The 22,443-nt window shown below is 48.3% G+C and overlaps 1 protein-coding gene across 1 annotated transcript in view; it reads right to left on the bottom strand.

Moving 5' to 3' along the window:
• DNAH9 (dynein axonemal heavy chain 9) overlaps nt 1-22,443 on the bottom strand; it is a 313,610-nt gene that overhangs the window by 197,121 nt on the left and 94,046 nt on the right. Inside the window, exons 22-29 of the mRNA XM_066587296.1 lie at nt 20,068-20,208; nt 17,907-18,032; nt 14,687-14,926; nt 6,850-7,010; nt 5,853-6,009; nt 5,273-5,377; nt 3,793-3,950; nt 2,258-2,396 (exon numbers count right to left, since the gene is read on the bottom strand). Of these exons, the coding sequence (XP_066443393.1) occupies nt 2,258-2,396; nt 3,793-3,950; nt 5,273-5,377; nt 5,853-6,009; nt 6,850-7,010; nt 14,687-14,926; nt 17,907-18,032; nt 20,068-20,208 (1,227 nt within the window). The remainder of the gene's footprint in view (nt 1-2,257; nt 2,397-3,792; nt 3,951-5,272; nt 5,378-5,852; nt 6,010-6,849; nt 7,011-14,686; nt 14,927-17,906; nt 18,033-20,067; nt 20,209-22,443) is intronic.

Genomic DNA, 22,443 nt, shown 5'->3' with positions numbered 1-22,443 from the left:
GACACCAAAAGCATGTCAGTAGCCCTTACAGAACTGCAGCTACAGCTGTTTGAAGTGGGGTCAGCAATACTGAATTTACAGCTGTCACTTTTCAGTGGGTGTTCTGAGTAGTGACGAAGGGGAGAACTGCGGCAGCAGAGTAGATTTGTGATTCTCCAGTCTCTCTGCCGGTCCTCAAAATCGTAACAATAAAAACTAGGAGTTGTCCTGCAAAGAACAAGCCCACATTGTGCTCTGTTAACAGAAAATTAAAGGGCCACTTTAGTGATCTTTTTTAATTCATTCATTATGAATTAACGCCCCAATATATTTAAGTGGACCAGTGTGATCTTGGATATCTTCTGTCTGAATCTCTCAGCCACTTTTTCCTCGGATGGTCATGTGATCTCAGTTCTGACCAGCTCAGGTTTACTTGCGGGTTATGGATTCATTTTCTAGTCAACTTCACAGCCTGTGTGACATTGTTGCATGGATCCACCACAGCAACTGTGTTGACGGGGAGACATGCACTCCTGTCACAGTTACTGATGATCCCACAACTCCCGTCACTCAGGTATAATAGAGGAGATCACAACTCATTCTCCTGATTTATGGTTTGTAGCTAATTTAGGTAAATATAGAAAGTAATGATAAGTAAACTGGAAGGTAGAATTGTATAAACCTAGATAATGCTGGGCTCATTGCATCATGGGATAGATGTGAAACTGAAAGTAAAAATTCTAACTCTTAAGATGGTGGCTGGCAGGAGGAAGTGGCCGGAATACATAGAGGAGACCTCCAGAGAGTGACAGGCAATCAGGTGGAGGGGGCAGGGATGGAAAAATATGCTTCGCCAGTGCGGTCCTTTAAAACTGGAATATGGTACCGAACTAAAAGTGTTTTTATTGAGCAAAAGTAGTAATCATAATGAACCATAGAATATAGGTAACAATATTAATATCACATGGTGAATGCCAGAAAAATAAATCCCCCCCAAAAAACAGTGAAATGGCTTTTTTTTTTTTCATTGTTCCGCAGCAAAAAAAATTTATAAAAGTTATTAAATACATAAAACGTTCCTGAAACTGGTTCCTATAACTACTAGAACCTGTCCTGCACAATACAAGGTAGTAAGTATGCTAAACTCCTAGGGAACATGGTGCCAATTATATATAGAGAGATTGGTCCGTTGCCCTACCGGCTCTTCGAATGCCACCCCCCCCCCCCACCCCCCACCTCAATAAAATATCACTTCTATTTCGTTTTACTACTAAAATATAGATTCTTTATACGATTCCAGCTCTTTTTTTTTTTTAAAGGAATTTTATTTAGCCAGAAATGAACAAGCGTATGAACATAAGTAACTGGGACCGCAGGTGTCAGGTTCAGTAACTGTACATTTCGTGAAAAGCAGGGTAAAGATAATCTCTACCTGTGTATACCCATCTATTTCTTCTTGACACTTGATGTCTGACTAGTGCTTTTTTTGTTTCGTTTCCCCCTCCCCCAATTAAACTTAGAACTTCCCCCCAAACCCCCTACGATTCCAGCTCTAACGCTCTATAGATATCTGATTGGGCCCATCATCCCATATTTATATAGACTTTCACTGCAGATGAGTCCATAAATGTAGAAGACGCTCTGTTGAGTAAAATACACCTCACAAGCCCCCTGACTGGTTTTGCCGTAAACACGGGACCCCTACCAGGCACTGACAGCATGGTGGTCAGTGGGTGACGCATTACAGTCGGTGCCGCACAACACAATGTGATGCCAGTGACGTGCCACAGTCAGATTAATTTGCTCATCTGTCGGTCGCCCCATTGGGATGGTGATTGGCTCCTATTGATGCATTCCATCCTTTATGGTTCTGTGATGTGAGTGGTTATAGCTTTAGTAATAATTAAAAGTGAACTTGTCACTGAGCAGGAGCCCCGGCTGAGGGGTCTGCATCTGGGAGATCACATCACACAGACACAATCTCATTGACTTAAGGCCGCTCTCACACATACAGTTAGCAAAACGTCGAGATCTCGGCTCCTGCGGCCGACAGCAGGTATTAGTACATCCCATCATTGTGATGGGTGAGGAGGTGCGCTAAACACGGAAAATGTGAGCAGACAGCGCATGTCTGAGAGTCCCCATTAAAGTCAATGAGAGCGTTATACTGCAATTCGCGGTAAAAATGGCCGTGTGAGAGCAGCCTCAGTGCATGCCTCCGTGTTTCCCCAAGGCGCGAGCTCTTGCCCAGGCACTCAGGCATGTAATGAGGACATACCTGTTTGGACAGAAGCTCCTTGCACAGCTGGTACAGGGTTATAAACTTCCTGGCCAGCAGCCGGGCTTCAATAAATCCTTCGGCCACCAACATAATTTCACAAATCAATTCAAAATCTGGGACCACCATAGCGCAGGGCCTGCAGGAGAGAGAAGTGAGGAGCTTCAGTCAGCATTTATGTTGCAACCAAGATCATTGGTAGAATGAATATTAAACATCATATGTGAAAAGCGTCACTGCGTAAAAGCCGTCTGCTGCGCTCCTGTGGCGATGTTCATGGCACCGCCATTTATTTCAAAGGAATTGTAATCAGAATTGTATCTAGTGGAGGGGCAAGGAAGGCGGCGACCCTGCGCTCACTTACTTGGTGGGACTCACCTGTCCCCCAGACAAACCCCGCCCACAACTGTATGGGTGTCCAATACTGATAAAGTTCTCACTGTATCAGCAATGCCATAGCTAGCGTGCGGCAAGGAGCTGGGCAGCCCGGGGCCCTTTTAAATGGGGGAATCCACCAAGTACCTTGGGAAACCACATTCTCAACTAAATGGTCTAGACTAGACATGAGCGAGTATACTCGCTAAGGCACATTACTTGAGCCAGTAGTGCCTTAGCCGAATATCTCCCCACTCGTCTCTAAAGATTCGGGGGCTGGCGGGGGGCGGGGAGGAACGGAGGGGAGATCTCTCCCTCCCCCCCCCCCACCGCAACTCACCTGTCACACGCGCCGGCCCCCGAATCTTTAGAGACGAGCGGGGAGCGGGGAGATATTCGGCTAAGGCACTACTTGCTTGAGTAATGTGCCTTAGCGAGTATACTCGCTTATCTCTAGTCTAGACCAAAAGGCTGGGAGTAAGGCGGCACAAGTGGTACAAAGTTAGAGCAGACAATCTAAAGATATGCCAGATTTATCATCCAGCATGAGCCACTATGATAAATCTGGTGCACTTTAAGACTGTCTAGTCTAAAGCCCCTTTGACTTGTTAGATCGGGCGGTTTGCCCGATAATTGCGCGGTGTGAACGCATGCAGTGGATGGTCTTAGTGAACGATCCGATCAGCAATTTGTCACTATTGAGATCTTTCATTAAGACCATAAAATCAAGGTTGTCCTCCTGCTGCTGCTGCCAGTGTAAACAGGCAGTCGCTCATCTACGAACAACTGCCTGTTCACGCTGAATGGAGACAAGTGGGCCAAAAAGATTCCCGTCCCGCTCCGGCCACTGAGCGATGATTGTTCCTGTGTAAAAGCATAGGAACGATCATCACTGGGACGGATGTCAGGCGCTGAAGTGCCCTACAGTCGTCCCATGCAAAAGGAGCTTAAGTTTACACTGTCTAATTAATTAGCCAGCATTAGCAATTGTGCCTGAATGTTGTTATGACAAGACTGAGCATGGCGGGACTACAAAACAGGAAGTGTTGTCATGGGGACCTAAAAATTGAGGAGCTAACAGCTGCACTTGCATAGCACTTCACGGGATCCAGAAGCGCTTTATTTACTAGGATGTCATTAGTTTATGGGCTAATTCTTGCCTAAACAAAGCCTTGAGATTTTCTGGCAGCTCAGTACGGCCGGCATAGCCTGGATTCATTGTGATGAAGATCCCCACGGAGGGAATGAGGTTGATCTCTTCTCCCATGAAGTTGAATCTCTTTTTCTTGTCCCTTATGGCGTCTTGTATAGTCTTCACCTGTTGGTGACAATAGATTGATTCTAGTTTAACATACTCCATAGTTATGGGCAATGTTTAACCTCTCCCTGACTGGCATTTGTAATTGTACCTATTGGCTCTGCTGTGCTGGGAAAGGATGTGCCAAATAATCACTGGATATAAGCGACTATCAGCCCATGTAAACAGGCAGTCTGTCGGTCATCTATGAATGACTGCAGTGAATGGAGGTGGGAGGCAGGACGGCTCCTTCTCCATTCTGTAAGGGCTCAAACCCACGACCTCTTGCATGCACGTTGAGAGCCTCCTCTGAAACCTAGACTTGTTCTGTATTTCCCAGTTACCTAGTTCCTGCCTCTTGGTCCTGATTGCACTCTGTACTACAACTGTGACCACCTGCTAACGACCCGGCTTCCACTTGACTAGGATTCCTGTCTCATCCTCTGTACTGCAACTGAGAGCACCTGCTAACGACCCAGCTTCCACTTGACTACGATTCCTGTTTTATCCTCTGTACTGCAACTGTGACCACCTGCTAACGACCCAGGTTCCACTTGACTATGATTCCTGTCTCATCCTCTGTACTACAACTGAGACCACCTGCTAACGACCCGACTTCCACTTGACTATGATTCCTGCCTCATCCTCCTGTACTGCAACTGAGACCACCTGCTAACGCCCCGACTTCTACTTGACTACGATTCCTGTCTCATCCTCTGTACTACAACTGAGAGCACCTGCTAACGACCCGGCTTCCACTTGACTATGATTCCTGTCTTATCATCTGTACTGCAACTGAGACCACCTCCTAACGACCCGGCTTCCACTTGACTAGGATGCCTGTCTCATCGTCTGTACTGCAACTGAGACCACCTGCTAACGACCCGGCTTCCACTTGACTATGATTCCTGCCTTATTCTCTGTACTGCAACTGAGACCACCTGCTAACGACCCGGCTTCTATTTGACTACGATTACTGCCTCATCCTCCTGTACTGCAACTGAGACCACCTGCTAATGACCCGGCTTCTACTTGACTACTCTCCAGTCCGGGTTGGCTACTACACCTGGGCTCCAATCCAGTGCCGGTAAGACCTTACACATTCTCTGAACGACTATCACTCCTGTGTGAAAGCATTGGACGGACCATGCTGACTACAAAGGGGTCTGTTCCGTTTCAGTCCTGTTGCCCGGACAAAATAGCTAAGCATGCAGAATGTTTCCTATAGAACATCCCAAGTTAAGAGCGAGGTTCCCTTAAATGTATCTAGGAAATCATTCCACAATATGTCCACGATGAATCCTCCTGACATGACCTCTACTTACTGACGGACCTCCACTTACCTGCACAGCTACCACAGACAACACCTCTACTGAGATGCGGTTGAACTCATCAAAACAACCCCAGGCTCCTGTCTGTGACAGACCCTTGTAGATGTTCCCGCAGGACTGGAAGATAAAAGGGCAAAAAACATTGTGGCAGATTTATGAATCCTGTCTAAAATGTAGACGTCATAACCGTAGATGACAGTCAGAAGTTTCCACAGTGGCTCCTGCAGGGTGAGAAATATGGTGCATCTCGCTAGACTTATTAGAATTTTTTTCTTTCTTATGCCACCTTCTACTTGGCTTCCATTCCGCCAATTCCCCCCCCCCCCCCACTTCTGGACCTTATATAGTAAATCTCTTCTCATATTGAAACAATCATAAGAGCCACAATAAAACATAAAGGGGTATTAAGTGAGATGATGTAACATGTGAACAGTATACAACATAAATCTATGATAGGAGGAGGTTCTCAGGTCTCCCCTCTATTGGGAAAATCGGAGTCCCTTTCTTCCCCAATCTTAAACTTTGGTTTAAACACATAGGTTATTCTCTGATGGCACATTGCCTTTAAGCAGGACATGGCCGGATTATTTACCTTGTAGTCCATCTGTTCAGAGCAGTTGAAGACGTATACCATGATGCCAAGGGCTCGGCCCAAATCTTTGGTGGTTTCGGTCTTCCCAGTACCAGCTGGTCCGGCAGGGGCTCCACTCATGGTGAGATGAAGGGATTGAGTCAAAGTGATGTAACATCTGGAAAGTAGAAGGTTACAGAATTACTGCTGTGCAAAGTCTATCCTTCCAAAGTACTTTTCTAGTTTATATTTTCTGCTGATCTTCCTGTTAGGGCTCCACAGGCGATTGTGCATTGCGTTATCTGCTAGGATAATCCGGCTGCGAGTAAGGCAGTGCATGCTTTCTATAGCGTTGCTATGGAAAGTGCAGTCTCCTGTCCACGAGTGGAGAATCATAGCGATTCTCCACTTGCGGGACTTAAATCGCGGCATGGCACGATTCTCCATGGTGAGCCTATCTGTCAGATAGGCTCACCGCAGAGAGCTGACAGTTCTCTCCCCCGCTCCCGGTGGGGAAATATTGCTAGCGATATTCTGCCTTGCCCGGGGGCCTTAATGAGGACTGAGCTTTAACCCTTTACAATCCACTGTCTGACGTCTAAAGACATCATGATTTAAGGCTGTACAGCTCCAATGTCGGAGGATGTCCGTCGGGGTTCTCTTACTGTATATTGGCAGCCTCTCTACTGTCGGAGCCTATCCAATGTGTCACCCTATGCAGTACTGGCTTTAGCCAGCAGATAGTGCCGTTGTATAACAGCAGAAAAAGAATAAGCCACCTAAGAAAACCAGGATACAAATTGGATTGGAAAGGGTTAAATCTTAGTCTATCTGTCTTTCATGCACAAAACCACAAAATCCCCATTCTTCCCTTCATATATTGAGTTGCGGGTACACAGCTTCAAGTTTACTGCATGAAACTGACATTATTAAGCTGTGAAATCCCCCCTATCGCATAAAGCCCGGCGGGTAGAAGGCGCCTCCTGTGACGGGGGATCTACTCTTCCGGCACACATACCTATCTGTGAGAGGAGTGATAACCAGCCGCGGAGTGTTGCCAAGATATTCATAAGAGTAGAGGAACTGGGCGTCACAGATGTTTGCAAAGCAATGCTTCTTGTCATCGTCCCAGCGGTGCCGGAGCTGCGACAGCCACACGAACGCCTGGGCATTGTCAACCTGTGAAAAGAGGACACCCGGGTTCAGCTCTATCTGTACAAGTGACACCTAATGGATTCAAACAGCGACAATGTTCCTGGCACCGCGTTTCTGGCCAGCGGGCAAATTAACCCCTTGTTACGGAAAATCGTGCTTTCTGTACACAGCAGCTGATCCAATGGGTGAAGATTACTTACTGCAAACTCTCTAGCAAAATGCATTCTGACATAGGATGAGCAAAGAATGTAATATACTGGGCCTTGGGCTGGGCTCACACAAGCGTCATTTAATGGCATATCACGCAGCAATGTACGAGATGAATGAGGTCAATGAAAGTACGTTGATTTTCACCGATCCATTCACACTTGCAGCATGTTCTATTTTACCGCGTATTACGTGCGATAGTGCCCTGTGGATCACTATGGGTGCGTAGAAAAACGCTGTACCTGCCCGATTACATGGCATATGTATGGCATTTTTTACGCATGTTGCTAGGAAACATGACGTAAAAGTTGAAAAAAAAAAAAAGGAGCCAGGAAGCCGATGCGTGACGGCATGCGTTAGATATGTAGGCATCGGCGGAGCCTAGCCGATGCCGGAGTAAGACACACTCCATCGGGGCTCCCGACACACTGACCGGCTAAAAGCACCTACCGGGCCAACAGCGCCAAGAAAGACGAGACAGCAGGACTATGGGGAAGAGGAAGACCACAGCAAGGGCACAGGAGGCGGCGGAGGACGAGCCGCATCTATAGAAAAGTTCTTCGGCGGCCGCACCACATGTGCCTGCGGCAGAAGGAGGCGAGCGGGGCAGCGGATGAGACGAGCGACGCGGAGGAGGCGGGAGCGCCGACCGTACCAGCACCACCAGTGGCAGCGGAACACAGCAACCACCCCAGGGGAGATCCCAGAGGCGGCGGGAGCGGACCCAAGCCGGCCACCTCCAAGATGGCGCCGAACCACGTGAGCCAGCGGCAGAGAGAAACAAGCGGGGCTGGCGGAGAAACGAGCGGCGCAGAGGATGCGAGAGCACCGGCGCTGCCAGAGACAGAGGAGCGCAGCGAAGCCCCCAGGAGAGAGCCCTGCGGGGTCAGGAGCGGCGGCCGCGGGCCCCCTGCGGCCACCTTCAAAATGGCGCCAGACCATGTGCGCCCGCGGCAGAAGAGGAGGAGTGGATCCAGCGGAGGGGAGAGCGGAGCGGAGGAGTCGGGGATGCCAACACCACTAGCACCACCAGGGACAGATAAGTACAACATAAACCCCAAAAGGGGATCCAGCAGTGGTGGGATCGGTGGAGGCCCCAACCCCCAGACAGAGGTGACAAAGGGAGCAGCTATGCCACCCCCCCAGCCAAAAGAGGTTCAGCACAAGACAGCAGTCTATCCCAGAAAGGAGCCCGCGCCCCCACAAAACACAGGGGGGCAAGCCATATGCTCTGCAGGTAGTGGGAGTCCCGAGTACACCAGGGGCTCTCCCCATACATGGCCTGAGGGGGGGGTTCCTGGTGGAAACCGGACACCACACCAAACACGCTGCGCAGGGGGTGCACCGACTAGTTCAGACAGAGGCAGCGGCCTGCCACAAAGAACGCGCAGAGCCACCCCGCGTCAGGAAGAAACCCACAACCCAATGCAGCCTCCCCAGACAGCTATTCTACAGATGACGAGTGGGATTGGAAGGAGCACTTAAGGTCTCTCCCAACAAAACTGGACTTCCAGAGGTTGGAAGCCTCACATAAAGAAGCATTATCCCTTCTACAACAAGAGCTTAAACACGTAGGTCATCGACTAGACACGGTGGAAGAGACCCAGGAAAAAGTCCTTACTACACTCGACGATCATAGCCAAGTAATAAGCGCACAAGCCCAACAAATAACAGACATCCTAGCACACATCGACGACCTCGAAAATCGCCAAAGGCGCAATAACTTACGGCTAAGGGGACTATCAGAGGAAGTGGAGCCCTCCCAACTGGAGGAGTGGGCTCGTAATTTCTTTAGCTCACTATTGAATCGCACTGCGGACCAACCGGTCTTAATAGATCGCATACATAGAACCCTGGGGCCCAGACCAGAAGACCCTAAAAGGCCACGAGATGTTGTCTGTCACATACATTATTTCAAAGAGAAAGAGGCAATTCTGAAAAGCGCCAGAGAACGGGACACTTTAACCCATAACGGCACCCCTATCGCAATATTCTCAGACTTGGCGAGGCGCACCTTGCAACTGCGCAGAGCAGTAAGGCCCCTTCTGGAAGTCCTGAAATCCAACAAAATCTTGTATCGCTGGGGGTACCCTTTTCAGCTTACGGCCACGAAAAACGGCAGGACAGGGACTTTTAGATCCCCTGCTGATCTCTCTAGATTCCTGGACATCCTGGAACTACCAAAGGTGGCATTACCAGACTGGCCGCATTTGCCATCCCTACCCACCCCCGGTCCCAGAGAAACCTGGCATGAGGCGGACTCACCGGGGCCGAAAGCTCGCGGCCGCGCCAACAGACCGCCTCGCTGAATGCACACCACCCAGACGGCCTGACTAAGACCACCTGGGCAGGCCGAAGCGCCCGAAGGAGCTCTTTATAGATAAGATGCCTTAGTACGAGCGGTTAGACCCTGCATGGTCCTGATTAAAGATAAAAGTTTTTGAACAGTAGCGGCTAAAGCTCTAAATCCACCTGGCACTTGACCAGATGGATGAAGTTTTCCTGAGCTGACTGATCGCCAAACGCATATGATCCTAACGTTACACATGTCACTAATGTGCCTGGTAATATAACTCGTTTACTGATTGAATGTTATGCCGGTTGGGGCGGAGGGAGCCCTGAGATGCTCTGGCACCTGCGACATCTCCACCTACTCGGGGGGACGACACAACAGTGTCGTCTACAACTGACCGTAGGTTGGTTACCCACCAGTTGAACTGGGAATATACTTCCTAGTCGACAGATGGTCTACTCTCTGTCACCCTATCCCTCCTCCCCCCATCCTCCTCCCTCTCAAGTGTCCTTAAATCTATTCCCCTCACCCCAATCTTGGTTCCAGGAGCTGTGGTACTCTAAGATGCTGCCACGCACGCCAGTATGCGATCATGACTAATATATCATTCTGCACTTACAACACCAGAGGTCTGAACATACCGGCCAAAAGGGGCCAAATACTTGCACATTTACACAAAAAAAAGATTGCAATAGCCATGTTCCAGGAAACACACTATAAGAAAGACAATATCCCTAAGGGCAACAACAGATACTACACAAAGTGGTACCATAGCACACACCCGGACAAGAAAGTCTGCGGAACTTCCATTGCAATACACAAGAACCTCCCCCACAGAGTCCTAGCCTCCATGGTGGACACGGAGGGCAGATACCTTTTTCTTAAAATAGACCTTGGAAATCGCATAATTACAATCGCTAACGTTTATCTCCCCAACACAGGTCAGGTCGCCTACGCCTGCCGGATGCTACGAGAACTGACACGGTTCGCGGAAGGCTCACACATTGTACTAGGCGGGGACCTCAACGTGGCCCTGGACCCCATCCTTGACGCCTCAACGGGTAAGTCCAGTCTATCCCATACGGGATAGATTGCGGAGAAAACTATCTGAACTGAAGCTCATTGATCTCTGGAGAACACTTCATCCAGAGACCAAGGACTATAGCCACCACTCCATGGCCCATAACAATTATGGACGATTGGACTACATATTTGTATCACATAGTCTTCTAGACTGGAGCCCCAGATGCTCAATAGGAAACTTCATCTGGTCGGACCACGCACCTGTCTATGGGGCCCTATGCGGGGGGGGGGGGGGGGAGGGACGACAACAAGAGGCCTAAACAGTTGGAGACTTAATGACAATCTCCTGGGCGACGCTTGCTGCTTAGAGGAGATAAGGCGGACAATAGGAACATTTGTGGAGACCCACAGGACAGACACTACTTCACCGACTATCCAATGGGAGGCCCTAAAATGTGTCTTAAGAGGAGTCTTCATATCCCATGGGACAAGATTAAAACGGGATAGAGTAGCAAAGTTAGCTGACCTGATATCTAGACTAGAAAAAATGGAGCTGGCCAATAAGGCTAGCGCTTCCCCGACCCTAAAGGCGGAGATCTCGGCTCTACGCCAACAAATACTTGGGATCATGGACCAAAAATACCTACACATAAGAGACAGAATAAAAAGGGGGTACTACGAATTCGGAAACAAATGCAGCTCCTGGTTGGCGAAAGCATTAAACCCTCGGGAGAACCAGTCATACATCTTTGCACTGAGCAAAGCTGACAAAAGCAAAGTACATGCCACAAAAGATATCCTGGAATCCATTAGGGAATTCTATGGGGAGGTATATAACATAGAGGGGGTAGAGGAAATAACGGCGATAGATCAATATCTACAAAAATATGCCCCGACGGAGATCCCGACGGAAAACGCGCAACAGCTGGAAGACAACATTTTAGACCAAGAGATAATAGATGAAATTAAAAGCTTAAAGATTGGAAAAAGCCCGGGACCAGATGGCTTCACGCCCCGGGTTCTATAAGATATGCTGAGACCTATTGACCCCTATGTTAAGTAGAGCCTTTAACGCGGTATCTGGAAACTGCCCATTCCCATCCCAAGCCCTGCAAGCAATAATCACAGTAATCCCAAAGCCGGGCAGAGACCCCATGTCATGTAGCAACTACAGGCCAATATCCCTGCTAAACGTCGACACTAAAATATTTGCTAAAACATTAGCCTCCCGCCTCCGTCCCCTTGTCCCTGGGCTCATCCACAGAGATCAAGTGGGGTTTGTGGCAGGACGCAGAGCCAGGGATAATACAATACGGACCATTTCCCTGATAGAGAGAGCGCAAGAGGAAAAAGCCCACTATGTCTGCTGTCGGCTGATGCCGAAAAAGCTTTTGATTGCGTAAACTGGAGGTTCCTAGAGGCTACATTAAAAAAAATAGGATTAGGCAATAGGACGTCGGCTGGATAATGGCACTTTATAACAACCCTACAGCTCAGATACGGGTCAATGGGAAGCTCTCTGCTCCAATAGCCATAAAAAACGGAACACGACAGGGCTGCCCGCTGTCACCGACGCTATACATCCTAGTAATGGAGACACTGGCTAACGTGATGAGGGAAAATAAGGAGATAAAAGGATATACAAAAGCCAGACAGGAGCACAAGACTGCCCTGTTCGCAGATGATTTACTAATATATATCACCAACCCCAGACAGGCCTTACCTGCAATCTTACAAGAATTGAAAAGATACAGTTATGTTAGTAACTTTAAGATCAACCTGAGTAAATCAGACCTTTTAAGCATTACACTCCCGGCATCAGAAATTGCACAACTTAAACATCAGACCCCCATGAGCTGGAAAGAAGAGAACATCAAATACTTAGGGGTGGTTCTCCCTGCAGACACCTGGAAAACGTACAGCTTAAACTACGAACGCATGCTCTCCACCATAACAAAAAACTTTGAGAGATGGAAACCGACAACCCTCTCGTGGTTTGGCAGGATAAACTCTGTTAAAATGAACTCCCTGCCCAAATTACTATACCTATATCAAACCCTGCCCATACGAGTCCCGCGGAACTTTTTCATCAAACTACAAAAAGCAGTGACGCGGTTTGTGTGGGGGGGGAATAAGCCGCGTCTGAATTACAAACTACTAACCCAACGGAAGGAGAGAGGAGGGACTGGACTGCCAAACCTACTCCTCTACTATAGAGCGGCCATATGCAAGACAGTCTTGGACCTAGTACACAAGGGGACCACTAAACGCTGGGTTGAGCTGGAAAGGGAGACAACGGCAGGGCGAATTAGGGGCCTTGCGTGGTTGCGAAGCGGGTTATGAAGGAGAGGCATCAGAGTCTCTCCCTTCATAAATTCCTTGCTGAAAATATGGGATGGATTCGGGACGCGACACGAGCTGGTAAAAGTGCCAGGGCCATGGACACCGCTGAGAGGGAACCCAGACCTCCCTCAGGGAGATTCGGGATTACCCCTTCTGGGTGATCTGGATGTGGAGTTCCCCAGGGTCAGAGACGTGATGGATAGAGAGGGTCTAAAACCGCTAGGAGACCTCCTGGGGGCGGGGAACCAGAAGACAGGTGCGTGGCTCCAGTACCACCAGATAGGCCATTATATACGATCCTTAGGACCAATATCAGGCCTGACGGCACCAAACACACAATTTGAAATGCTATGTGATCAACCTCAGAGGTCCAAAGGAGAGATCTGCGCGATCTATGGCTTCTTGGATGCCGGGGAGGGACTGGACTCCGGAGGGGGGCACAGGAGAGCCTGGGAGAGAGAACTAGGGAGGGAAATACCGGAGGAGGAATGGGACAAAGCGATATGCTTGACTCACAAAATGACGATTTCAAGCTGCCACCAGGAACTTAACTATAAGCTATTAACGAGGTGGTACCGAACACCAGTGCAGCTGGCTAAGTACGGAGGGGGGGGGGGGGGGGGTGTCTGACCGGTGTTGGCGATGCCTACGAGAGGCTGGCACACTCTCACACATATGGTGGTCATGCCCCCAGGTTAGGACACTCTGGAGGGAAATAGAAGCACTGTACAATGCGCTGAACAAGGGATCCCATGTGTGGACCCCTGAGATGGCTCTCTTATCGATCCTCCCGGGGTCACTAAAAAACAATAGGAAAAGCTCTCTTAGGTTCTACCTTCTAGCGATGCGCACGGTGATACCCAGACTGTGGAGATCCCAGGACCCCCCTACCAAAGTGCAGTGGGTGACCGTTCTAGATGAAATAGGCCGCATGGAAGAACTGAAAGCACGAGACGACACAAAATATCCAGTATATCACGCCACATGGGAACCCTGGCTAATATTTCGTAGCTCCCCAAGATTTGACCAATGGTTGGTAAGTGGAATACTACCTAGTTAGAACCAAACCTGAAAGGGTGCAAAACAGCCCCGCAGCCAAGAACCCCCCCCCCTCCCCTGTCCTACACCCATCTCTCTTAACGCTTCATAGACCCTTGCGCAACATGCGCATACAATTAGGCACGGTCCACAACTGCCATCCTCCGCACCCCCGCCACCCCCCCTATTAGGGACCCAGGGGATGCCGAGGCAAGGCTGGGGACCAACCCCTACCCCATGTCTCAAATATTCTCCCCCCCCCGCCCCCCCTATTACTAACCCACCTTAGACCCCTCCTACCCCTTTTTCCTTCTATGATGTTATAAAGTTTTAGAATAAGACGATTATAAAAGTTTACTAGAAGCAACTACAAGCGTAATTAGCAGGGGTGGGCGGGATGAAAACCTTTATTAAGTACAAGCAAGAAGTTTAATGAGCAAGAAAGTAATAGACGCTGTTGAAATGTTTTTGAAAATGATTGTACAACTGAGTATTGAAAATTAATAAAAAACACTTAAATCAGATACGCTGGCATCCGTGATCACAAATGCTGTGATACGCAGCTGGACACGCTGGTACAATGCTGCGTTTCACCATACGGTGGCGTGAGCCCGGCCTTAGATGGAATGTCTTTTAGAACGACCTCTGTCTCGTTTCACTATTAATACATATAGATACAATTAGTGACAGTGAAGAGTTACAGCAAGAAGGGCTAAGCTACAATGGCGTCACAAACTGCGGCCCACAGACCAATGGGAAGTGTGGGCCACCCTAGAAGATCACACGGGTGACTTACCTTCTGTGCAATCATTTTAGCCACCACGTCACGGGCGTGAACATCAATGGTGCAGATAGTCATGATCTTCTGCCGCTCCCCCTTGGACAGCTGGCCAATCAGCATATTGATGAGTGTGTTCAGCTGGTTGACTTGTTTCTTGTAATATTCCTTCATTGCGTTCTCATAGCCTTCTTCCAGACGGGCAAAGGAGATGCCAACCTCAGTGGTCCACCAAATCTGTGTGCAGGTAAGAGCCACCTGGAAGAAAGCAGGTCAATAATATCATATGGGTAGTTTGAGTGTCTGCGCAGGGCCCGAGACTCCCATATCTGCCCTTCCTGCACACAATCTTGATCACGGTGCCTATACACTGGCGGAAAACAAAAAATTTGCATGATGTGAAAGTGAGTGAAAATGGCTAATTATGAAACCATTGATTTTCAATGGCTACAAAAACAGTCTACGGTTAAAAAAACATAAGACTATGAAGTTGGAGATTACTATGTATGTACTGTATAGCTTTTGCGTCCAAAAGTGCCAAAAAAGATGGTGGCAAGGGTCCTCACTATATATGTTTTTTGCTTAAAGTATTTTATATCGCATTTTCAGAAAATACATTTTTTTTTTACAGAACGACCCTATCCCAGCCCCCCCCCCTACTTATATACACCCGCCCACTTCTCACCCATTATAACTTTTCAGCGCTGGTAAAAATTGTGTTACAACAAAGGTATTAAAGCAAGACATAACAGAAGCGTCCGTCTTATTTATCATCTTTAGATCAGCATCTCTGTAACATCTCCTGTTCTGCTTTTTGGGCCTCCATTACTTTTTCCCTTTAAAGCCGTACCAGATGCACCAAACCCCATGAAAGCTAAGGAACATCTTACTACTCCAGAAAGAGCAAACAATCAATGGTTCGAAGACCCCCACTGCACCGCAATACCCCAGAGTCAGCAAGAAATACCCTCATAGTAAAAGTACTCGCTCTCTGAATAAATGAAGTGGCCGGGGAGTACCCAGCCATTCAGTCCCAGTTTTGGTGCCCTCCTTTTCCAATAAGCACCTTTCTGTAAACGAACTGATTATTGACACTCTCTACATATTCTCTTATGGTTGCGGGATTTACTTTTTTGGGCTATTAGCTGATTAGCGATGTACATGAATTGGGCAACAGCTATTTTCTCTAAGGGCAAGTCCGTTGCATAACCCGAGACGCACACCGGTGGGGATGGTTCTAAGTTAGTCTGATATGGAGCAGCAATAAGATTTAACACTGCTTTCCAATATCTCTCCTACATGGGACATGCCCATTGCCATATAGTACGACCCGAAATAGTCCCGCATCTTGGCGTATCGGTCTACCACCGTTCAGGTTCCAGGGAAAGCTGGGTGGCCAGACAACTGTCACTCTGCTACTCCCAGCTTCCACAGAAATCACCTACATTCCTTAGCCCCTCCCCATTGTCTTACAAGTGTTAATATCTCCAGGCTTGGGGAACAAATGTCCTTCTCATACAAACAAGGGGGCAGTGAGGAGAATGGGCTGATTTGTATAAGGCCCTGGCTCTCTTTGGAAGCAAGAGACACAAGGCGGACAATTTGGCACCAGAGATAGATCATAGGGACAATCCATAATGGGGATTATATTTTCAGAGCAAGGAGGGCTCTCCAGACCTAATGCATCCACTCCCATCGTTGTGTGGCCCTCGTAACCCACTGAATAGCCTATATGCATAGTAGTTCATCAGCTGCACATTGTGTTTGGTACACACAGATAGCTAGGCTTATGATATGCAGCATGGCAGCCATAATTTTCCCATGGGAGCGCCTCCTGGGGAAATATAGGCGAAAAATTAAATTGGATTTCCACCAAAGTGGGCTACGCATACATTCAACACACCCCACGGTGATGTCGAAAGGAGGCCGGAGGAGGTGTGGTCCGAGGAGACCTTTAAGCACAGGGGTCCCTCTCCCATATGTCAGACTTCGGAGATACTCTGCAGAGTAAGGCTTTCCCATTTGCTTCAGCGACTCTGCACCAATCAGAACCTTAAGCCAAATATCCCAAATCTGGAACTTCTGTTTATTGTCTCCTTGTTTTATTTTAAAATACTGTCTGTTGTGTATAACTTATACTACTGTGTAACACCCTTGTTGTATATTCTTTGTGTGTATATGTATACACACACACACTTCTATTTTTTCTCCAGAATAAATCTGCAATTTATTATTGGAACCTTGTCCATTTTAAAACAAACCATAAACTCTGAAGATTGTGTCCATAACTCATAGTCTGGGTTCTAGCTTACCCTTAACAGCTGGTGGTGACAGCGAGCGCGTGCGTATTGTAGGGTGCGGGGGCTGATAGACCGGATCAGGTGGGGATTTGAGCTTTCAAATCAGCCTGGATTCTAACGACTCCAAGCTAGCAATCTCGCCAGAGTGATCGATCGAGGCCCTGCTGTGACCAGTGTTCGCAGCGACGAGAGCGCTCAAAATTGTGGATCTGTAATAAACAGGCGACAGAGGCGGGATATGTCTGATCACCGCCCCCCCTTCCCCCTCTCTCTCGCTCCGTAAGATCCATAGCATCTGCAAAAGGCTAACAGAATGTGACTTCCATCAGTTACAGCAGAAGTTATGCAAACTAATACTATATATATGTCTCTCTCTCCTCTGTCTCCTAGGGACACCTCTCTCTGGAAGGTAGACAACAAAACAATTGGAGCTGCTTGTGCTTGTTGAACGATCAGACGCTCCTCTCTACTGGTGGTCTGTAGGGGTGTCCTGAGCCCGGTCGCCTTGTGTGCCCTCACACATCCACTCGTCCCAACACCCCCTAACAGTCTGTTCAGAGCGGCCGGTGGGGGACAATTCATAGATATGACCATCCAGCTTCTCAGATCTCAATAATGCGCCCCACTCTGGTAACGGGGTGAAATCTCTTCTCTGCGTCGTAGAGGAGTCTAGTGGTCAACAAGCTCTACACAAACGGAAGAAGAGGTCACTACAGACATACGAGAGCCTCTTATAGGCCAAGGGGGGAACCACTTTTAGGGCCTCAGGTGACAAGACCGTCCATCTAATCACCACAAATCTCATCATTTACAGATCTGTCTAAGATGGAACTGCATGCAAGTTTTGTAGAAAAGCGACAACTTCTTCTAGGGGCAGGATCTCTTTATTTTGCATATCATATCCCAATTAGCATACTGTGTGCAGTTATAATGTCTACCTGGGCAGGATAGTCAAACAGCCATTGCTCCCTGGGCTTCTCTTCATATGCATTGACGGCTTCAGTCATCTCATGCCTGACGGTGGCCCTCATGGAGTCCAGCACCCTGTTCAGCCACGTTTCCACCTAAGGACACAGTGATAAGCACAAGACATTTATGATTCCGTGGACTTTATTCATTTTTCATGCGTTCTTACGGCAGATTATATCAAATATATAACGGATTATTATCTATGTGTACGATTTGCATGTACTTTGTGCTTCACTAGACGTCCTCCCAGCGCTGTCATCTGCAGAGCACCACATTGCTTGGAGACAAAGCCCTCCTCAGAGCTAATTAGCAAGTGACATTGGTTGTCACCTACCAATCAGCTGGGGGAGCAGAACCAGCAAGCCTGGGTAAACAGTGTTCTCGTATTCCCCATTCATGGCTAACAGATGTTCGCTGACAACCTCCAGCGTCCCACCCACCATAAACAGTATTCAGGCTATAGCATTTAAAACGTGACATCAATGCTGCTACCTTCCCTGCAGTCCTGGCATTCTATTCATGAACCAGGCTGTTCAGGATGAACAGAGCTAGAAGTTCCCCCAAATGGAAAAGTTCTGCAACACATGAAATTGTGGGGGGACACAAAAACCGGGATATGGTTAATGGATGGCACTTCTTTCCGGCTCTGTACGATGTCCTCGGATATCCGGCACGTCCAGGAAAAGAACGTAAGACTCCACTTAGTCTCATCCCATATTTAAAACACAGTCCGACCACAATGTGCCACACATTTCTGAAAGCCCCCAGGGCTGCCATTGTAGATTACCTATCAAATTGCAGTATAATGTAATACTACGGTATTACGTTATACTGCAGGAACGATCAAACCATCGCAAGTTTAAAAAAACTAGAAGCTAAAAAAAAAACAAAAAAAACTTTTCCTACATTTAAAAATCAAATTAAAAAAAAAAACGAAACATATTTGGTATTACTGCATTCTTAGAAGTCTGATCTGTCAACGCATTATTTATCCCTCACCGTGAATATCATTTAAAAAATACACAATGTCTAAATTGCGCTTTTTTTTTTTGTTCACCCCGTCTTTCAAGATAGAATTTAATGAAAAGTGATGAAAAATCCTACTTACTCTAAAATGGTACCAATAAAAAATACGAGACGTCTCACAAAAAACAAGCCCTCGCACAACTACGTTAGCGGAAAAATTAAAAAGTGACGGCTGTAAGAAGACGGCGGAAGAAAATAACGTTTCTTTTTTTCTATTTCACTGCACTTAGAATTTTTTTCGTCATGTTATGTAGTATCAGTGAAGAAAACGACGCGCTTTGCAAAGAAAAAAGCTCTCAGGCAGCTCGGGTGATGGATAAGAAATAAATAATGATATGGGGTGGAAAAACCAAAAATAAAATAAATAAATAAATAAGGCTGCACCCTTAAGGCTTCATGTCCACGGGAACAGATCCGCAGCAGGTCACCCGCATGTGTGATCCGTGCCCCATAGGGATGCATTGGACAACGGCAGGTAATACCTGCGGATGTCATTTTCCCCTGAGGCGCGGATTGCGTGTGCAGGAAAACACCCGCAGCATGCTCCATTTTAGTGCGGGTCTCCTGCGGGCTTCTATTGAAGCCTATGGAAGCCGTACGGATCCGCGGCACACCCGCAGCTGAATTCCTGCTCTCCAGCGCGGGAGAGCAGGCATTTAAAAAAAAATGGAGTGCACGGCGCATGTACATCCCCCGGGCCGAAAAAAGAAGATCCAGCCGCGACGGAGGGCAGATCCGCAGCGTCCGGACAGGTAAATAATGCTTACTTTTTAGCCTCATGTCCGGCGGGAAAGGAGGGACCCGCTGTGGGATTCTGCATGAAGAATCCGCGGCAGGCCTGATTTTTCCCATGGACATGAGGCCTAAAAGGGTTAAATTTCCTGACGGATGTGTGCTGTGATCAGGAAGCATGTAAGCGTGGCACATCAGTGTTGGACTAGGTTTTAAAAGTGGAGTTTTCCATCATATTCCTGGAGGTGCCGGCAATCCCCTTTTAACCACTGTTGCCGCTGGCGCTCCACACACCCAAGAGATGTGGGCCGGGGGAGAGGTTGATGCTTACCTCCAGCGCTGGGTGTACATTACTTTTATAGTTCCACCCACCTGGCCGCTGCAGTCACACGGCTCGCTGAACGTGACGTATTCGTCCTCTTTGCTGTACATGCCCAGCCCGCTCTTGGACTCTTCTCCTTCGAATTTCATCTTTGCCATGTTGTCGAACAGTTTGGACAGATGGCGCATGACCTGCAATGCAGCGTGGGTAGAGTTGAAAAACACGACAATTAGTTTGTATAGTGTGTTCTTAATAACCGTGAACTCCTGGGGGACGTCCGCACAGAAATCCCTGCTGCAGCAGAAGGCTCATCGGCTCCAGATAGTACATCGCCTCTGTGCAGTACATGTACCATGAAGAATGCCTCCTGACACGCCAACCACAGACATCAGCAAAGGCTCCGCCATATTACCGGGTAGATAGTGCATCGCCTCTGTGCAGTACATGTACCATGAAGAATGCCTCCTAACACGCCAACCATAGACATCAGCAAAGGCTCCGCCATATTACCAGGTAGATAGTGCATTGCCTCTGTGCAGTACATGTGCCATGAAGAATGCCTCCTAACACGCCAACCGCAGACATCAGCAAAGGCTCTGCCATATTACCGGGTAGATAGTGCATCGCCTCTGTGCAGTACATGTGCCATGAAGAATGCCTCCTAACACGCCAACCGCAGACATCAGCAAACGTTCTGCCATATTACCGGGTAGATAGTGCATCGCCTCTGTGCAGTACATGTGCCATGAAGAATGCCTCCTAACACGCCAACTGTAGACATCAGCAAACGCTCTGCCATATTACCGGGTAGATAGTACATCGCCTCTGTGCAGTACATGTGCCATGAAGAATGCCTCCTAACACGCCAACCGCAGACATCAGCAAAGGCTCCGCCATATTACCGGGTAGATAGTGCATCGCCTCTGTGCAGTACATGTGCCATGAAGAATGCCTCCTAACACGCCAACCGCAGACATCAGCAAAGGCTCCACCATATTACCGGGTAGATAGTGCATCGCCTCTGTGCAGTACATGTGCCATGAAGAATGCCTCCTAACACGCCAACCGCAGACATCAGCAAACGTTCTGCCATATTACCGGGTAGATAGTGCATCGCCTCTGTGCAGTACATGTGCCATGAAGAATGCCTCCTAACACGCCAACTGTAGACATCAGCAAACGCTCCGCCATATTACCGGGTAGATAGTGCATCGCCTCTGTGCAGTACATGTGCCATGAAGAATGCCTCCTAACACGCCAACCGTAGACATCAGCAAACGCTCCGCCATATTACCGGGTAGATAGTGCATCGCCTCTGTGCAGTACATGTACCATGAAGAATGCCTCCTAACACGCCAACCATAGACATCAGCAAACGTTCTGCCATATTACCGGGTAGATAGTGCATCGCCTCTGTGCAGTACATGTGCCATGAAGAATGCCTCCTAACACGCCAACTGTAGACATCAGCAAACGCTCCGCCATATTACCGGGTAGATAGTGCATCGCCTCTGTGCAGTACATGTGCCATGAAGAATGCCTCCTAACACGCCAACCGTAGACATCAGCAAACGCTCCGCCATATTACCGGGTAGATAGTGCATCGCCTCTGTGCAGTACATGTGCCATGAAGAATGCCTCCTAACATGCCAACCGTAGGCATCAGCAAACCCTCTGCCATATTACCGGGTAGATAGTGCATCGCCTCTGTGCAGTACACGTGCCATGAAGAATGCATCCTAACACGCCAACCGCAGACATCAGCAAACGCTCCGCCATATTACCAGGTAGATAGTGCATCGCCTCTGTGCAGTACATGTGCCATGAAGAATGCCTCCTAACACGCCAACCGCAGACATCAGCAAACGCTCCGCCATATTACCGGATAGATAGTGCATCGCCTCTGTGCAGTACATGTGCCATGAAGAATGCCTCCTAACACGCCAACCGCAGACATCAGCAAAGGCTCCGCCATATTACCAGGTAGATAGTGCATCGCCTCTGTGCAGTACATGTGCCATGAAGAATGCCTCCTAACACACCAACCATAGACATCAGCAAAGGCTCCGCCATATTACCAGGTAGATAGTGCATCACCTCTGTGCAGTACATGTGCCATGAAGAATGCCTCCTAACACGCCAACCGCAGACATCAGCAAACGCTCCGCCATATTACCGGATAGATAGTGCATCGCCTCTGTGCAGTACATGTGCCATGAAGAATGCCTCCTAACACGCCAACCGCAGACATCAGCAAACGCTCCGCCATATTACCGGGTTCTTTGTTTTCAGTTGCAGACAAATATTGTGCCCAAAGTTTGCATACAACGAAGTATTCCCAATAATGCTGCACATGCATCAGTACTGGCTGGTCCACGCAGGGTATAGAACTGATCCGCATAAGTAATGTACTTACACAGTGACTA

The sequence above is a fragment of the Eleutherodactylus coqui genome, chromosome 13 (genome assembly GCF_035609145.1).
Source record: "Eleutherodactylus coqui strain aEleCoq1 chromosome 13, aEleCoq1.hap1, whole genome shotgun sequence".
Classification (NCBI taxonomy): Eukaryota; Metazoa; Chordata; class Amphibia; order Anura; family Eleutherodactylidae; genus Eleutherodactylus; species Eleutherodactylus coqui.
This window is presented reverse-complemented; position numbering and strand designations above follow the sequence as displayed.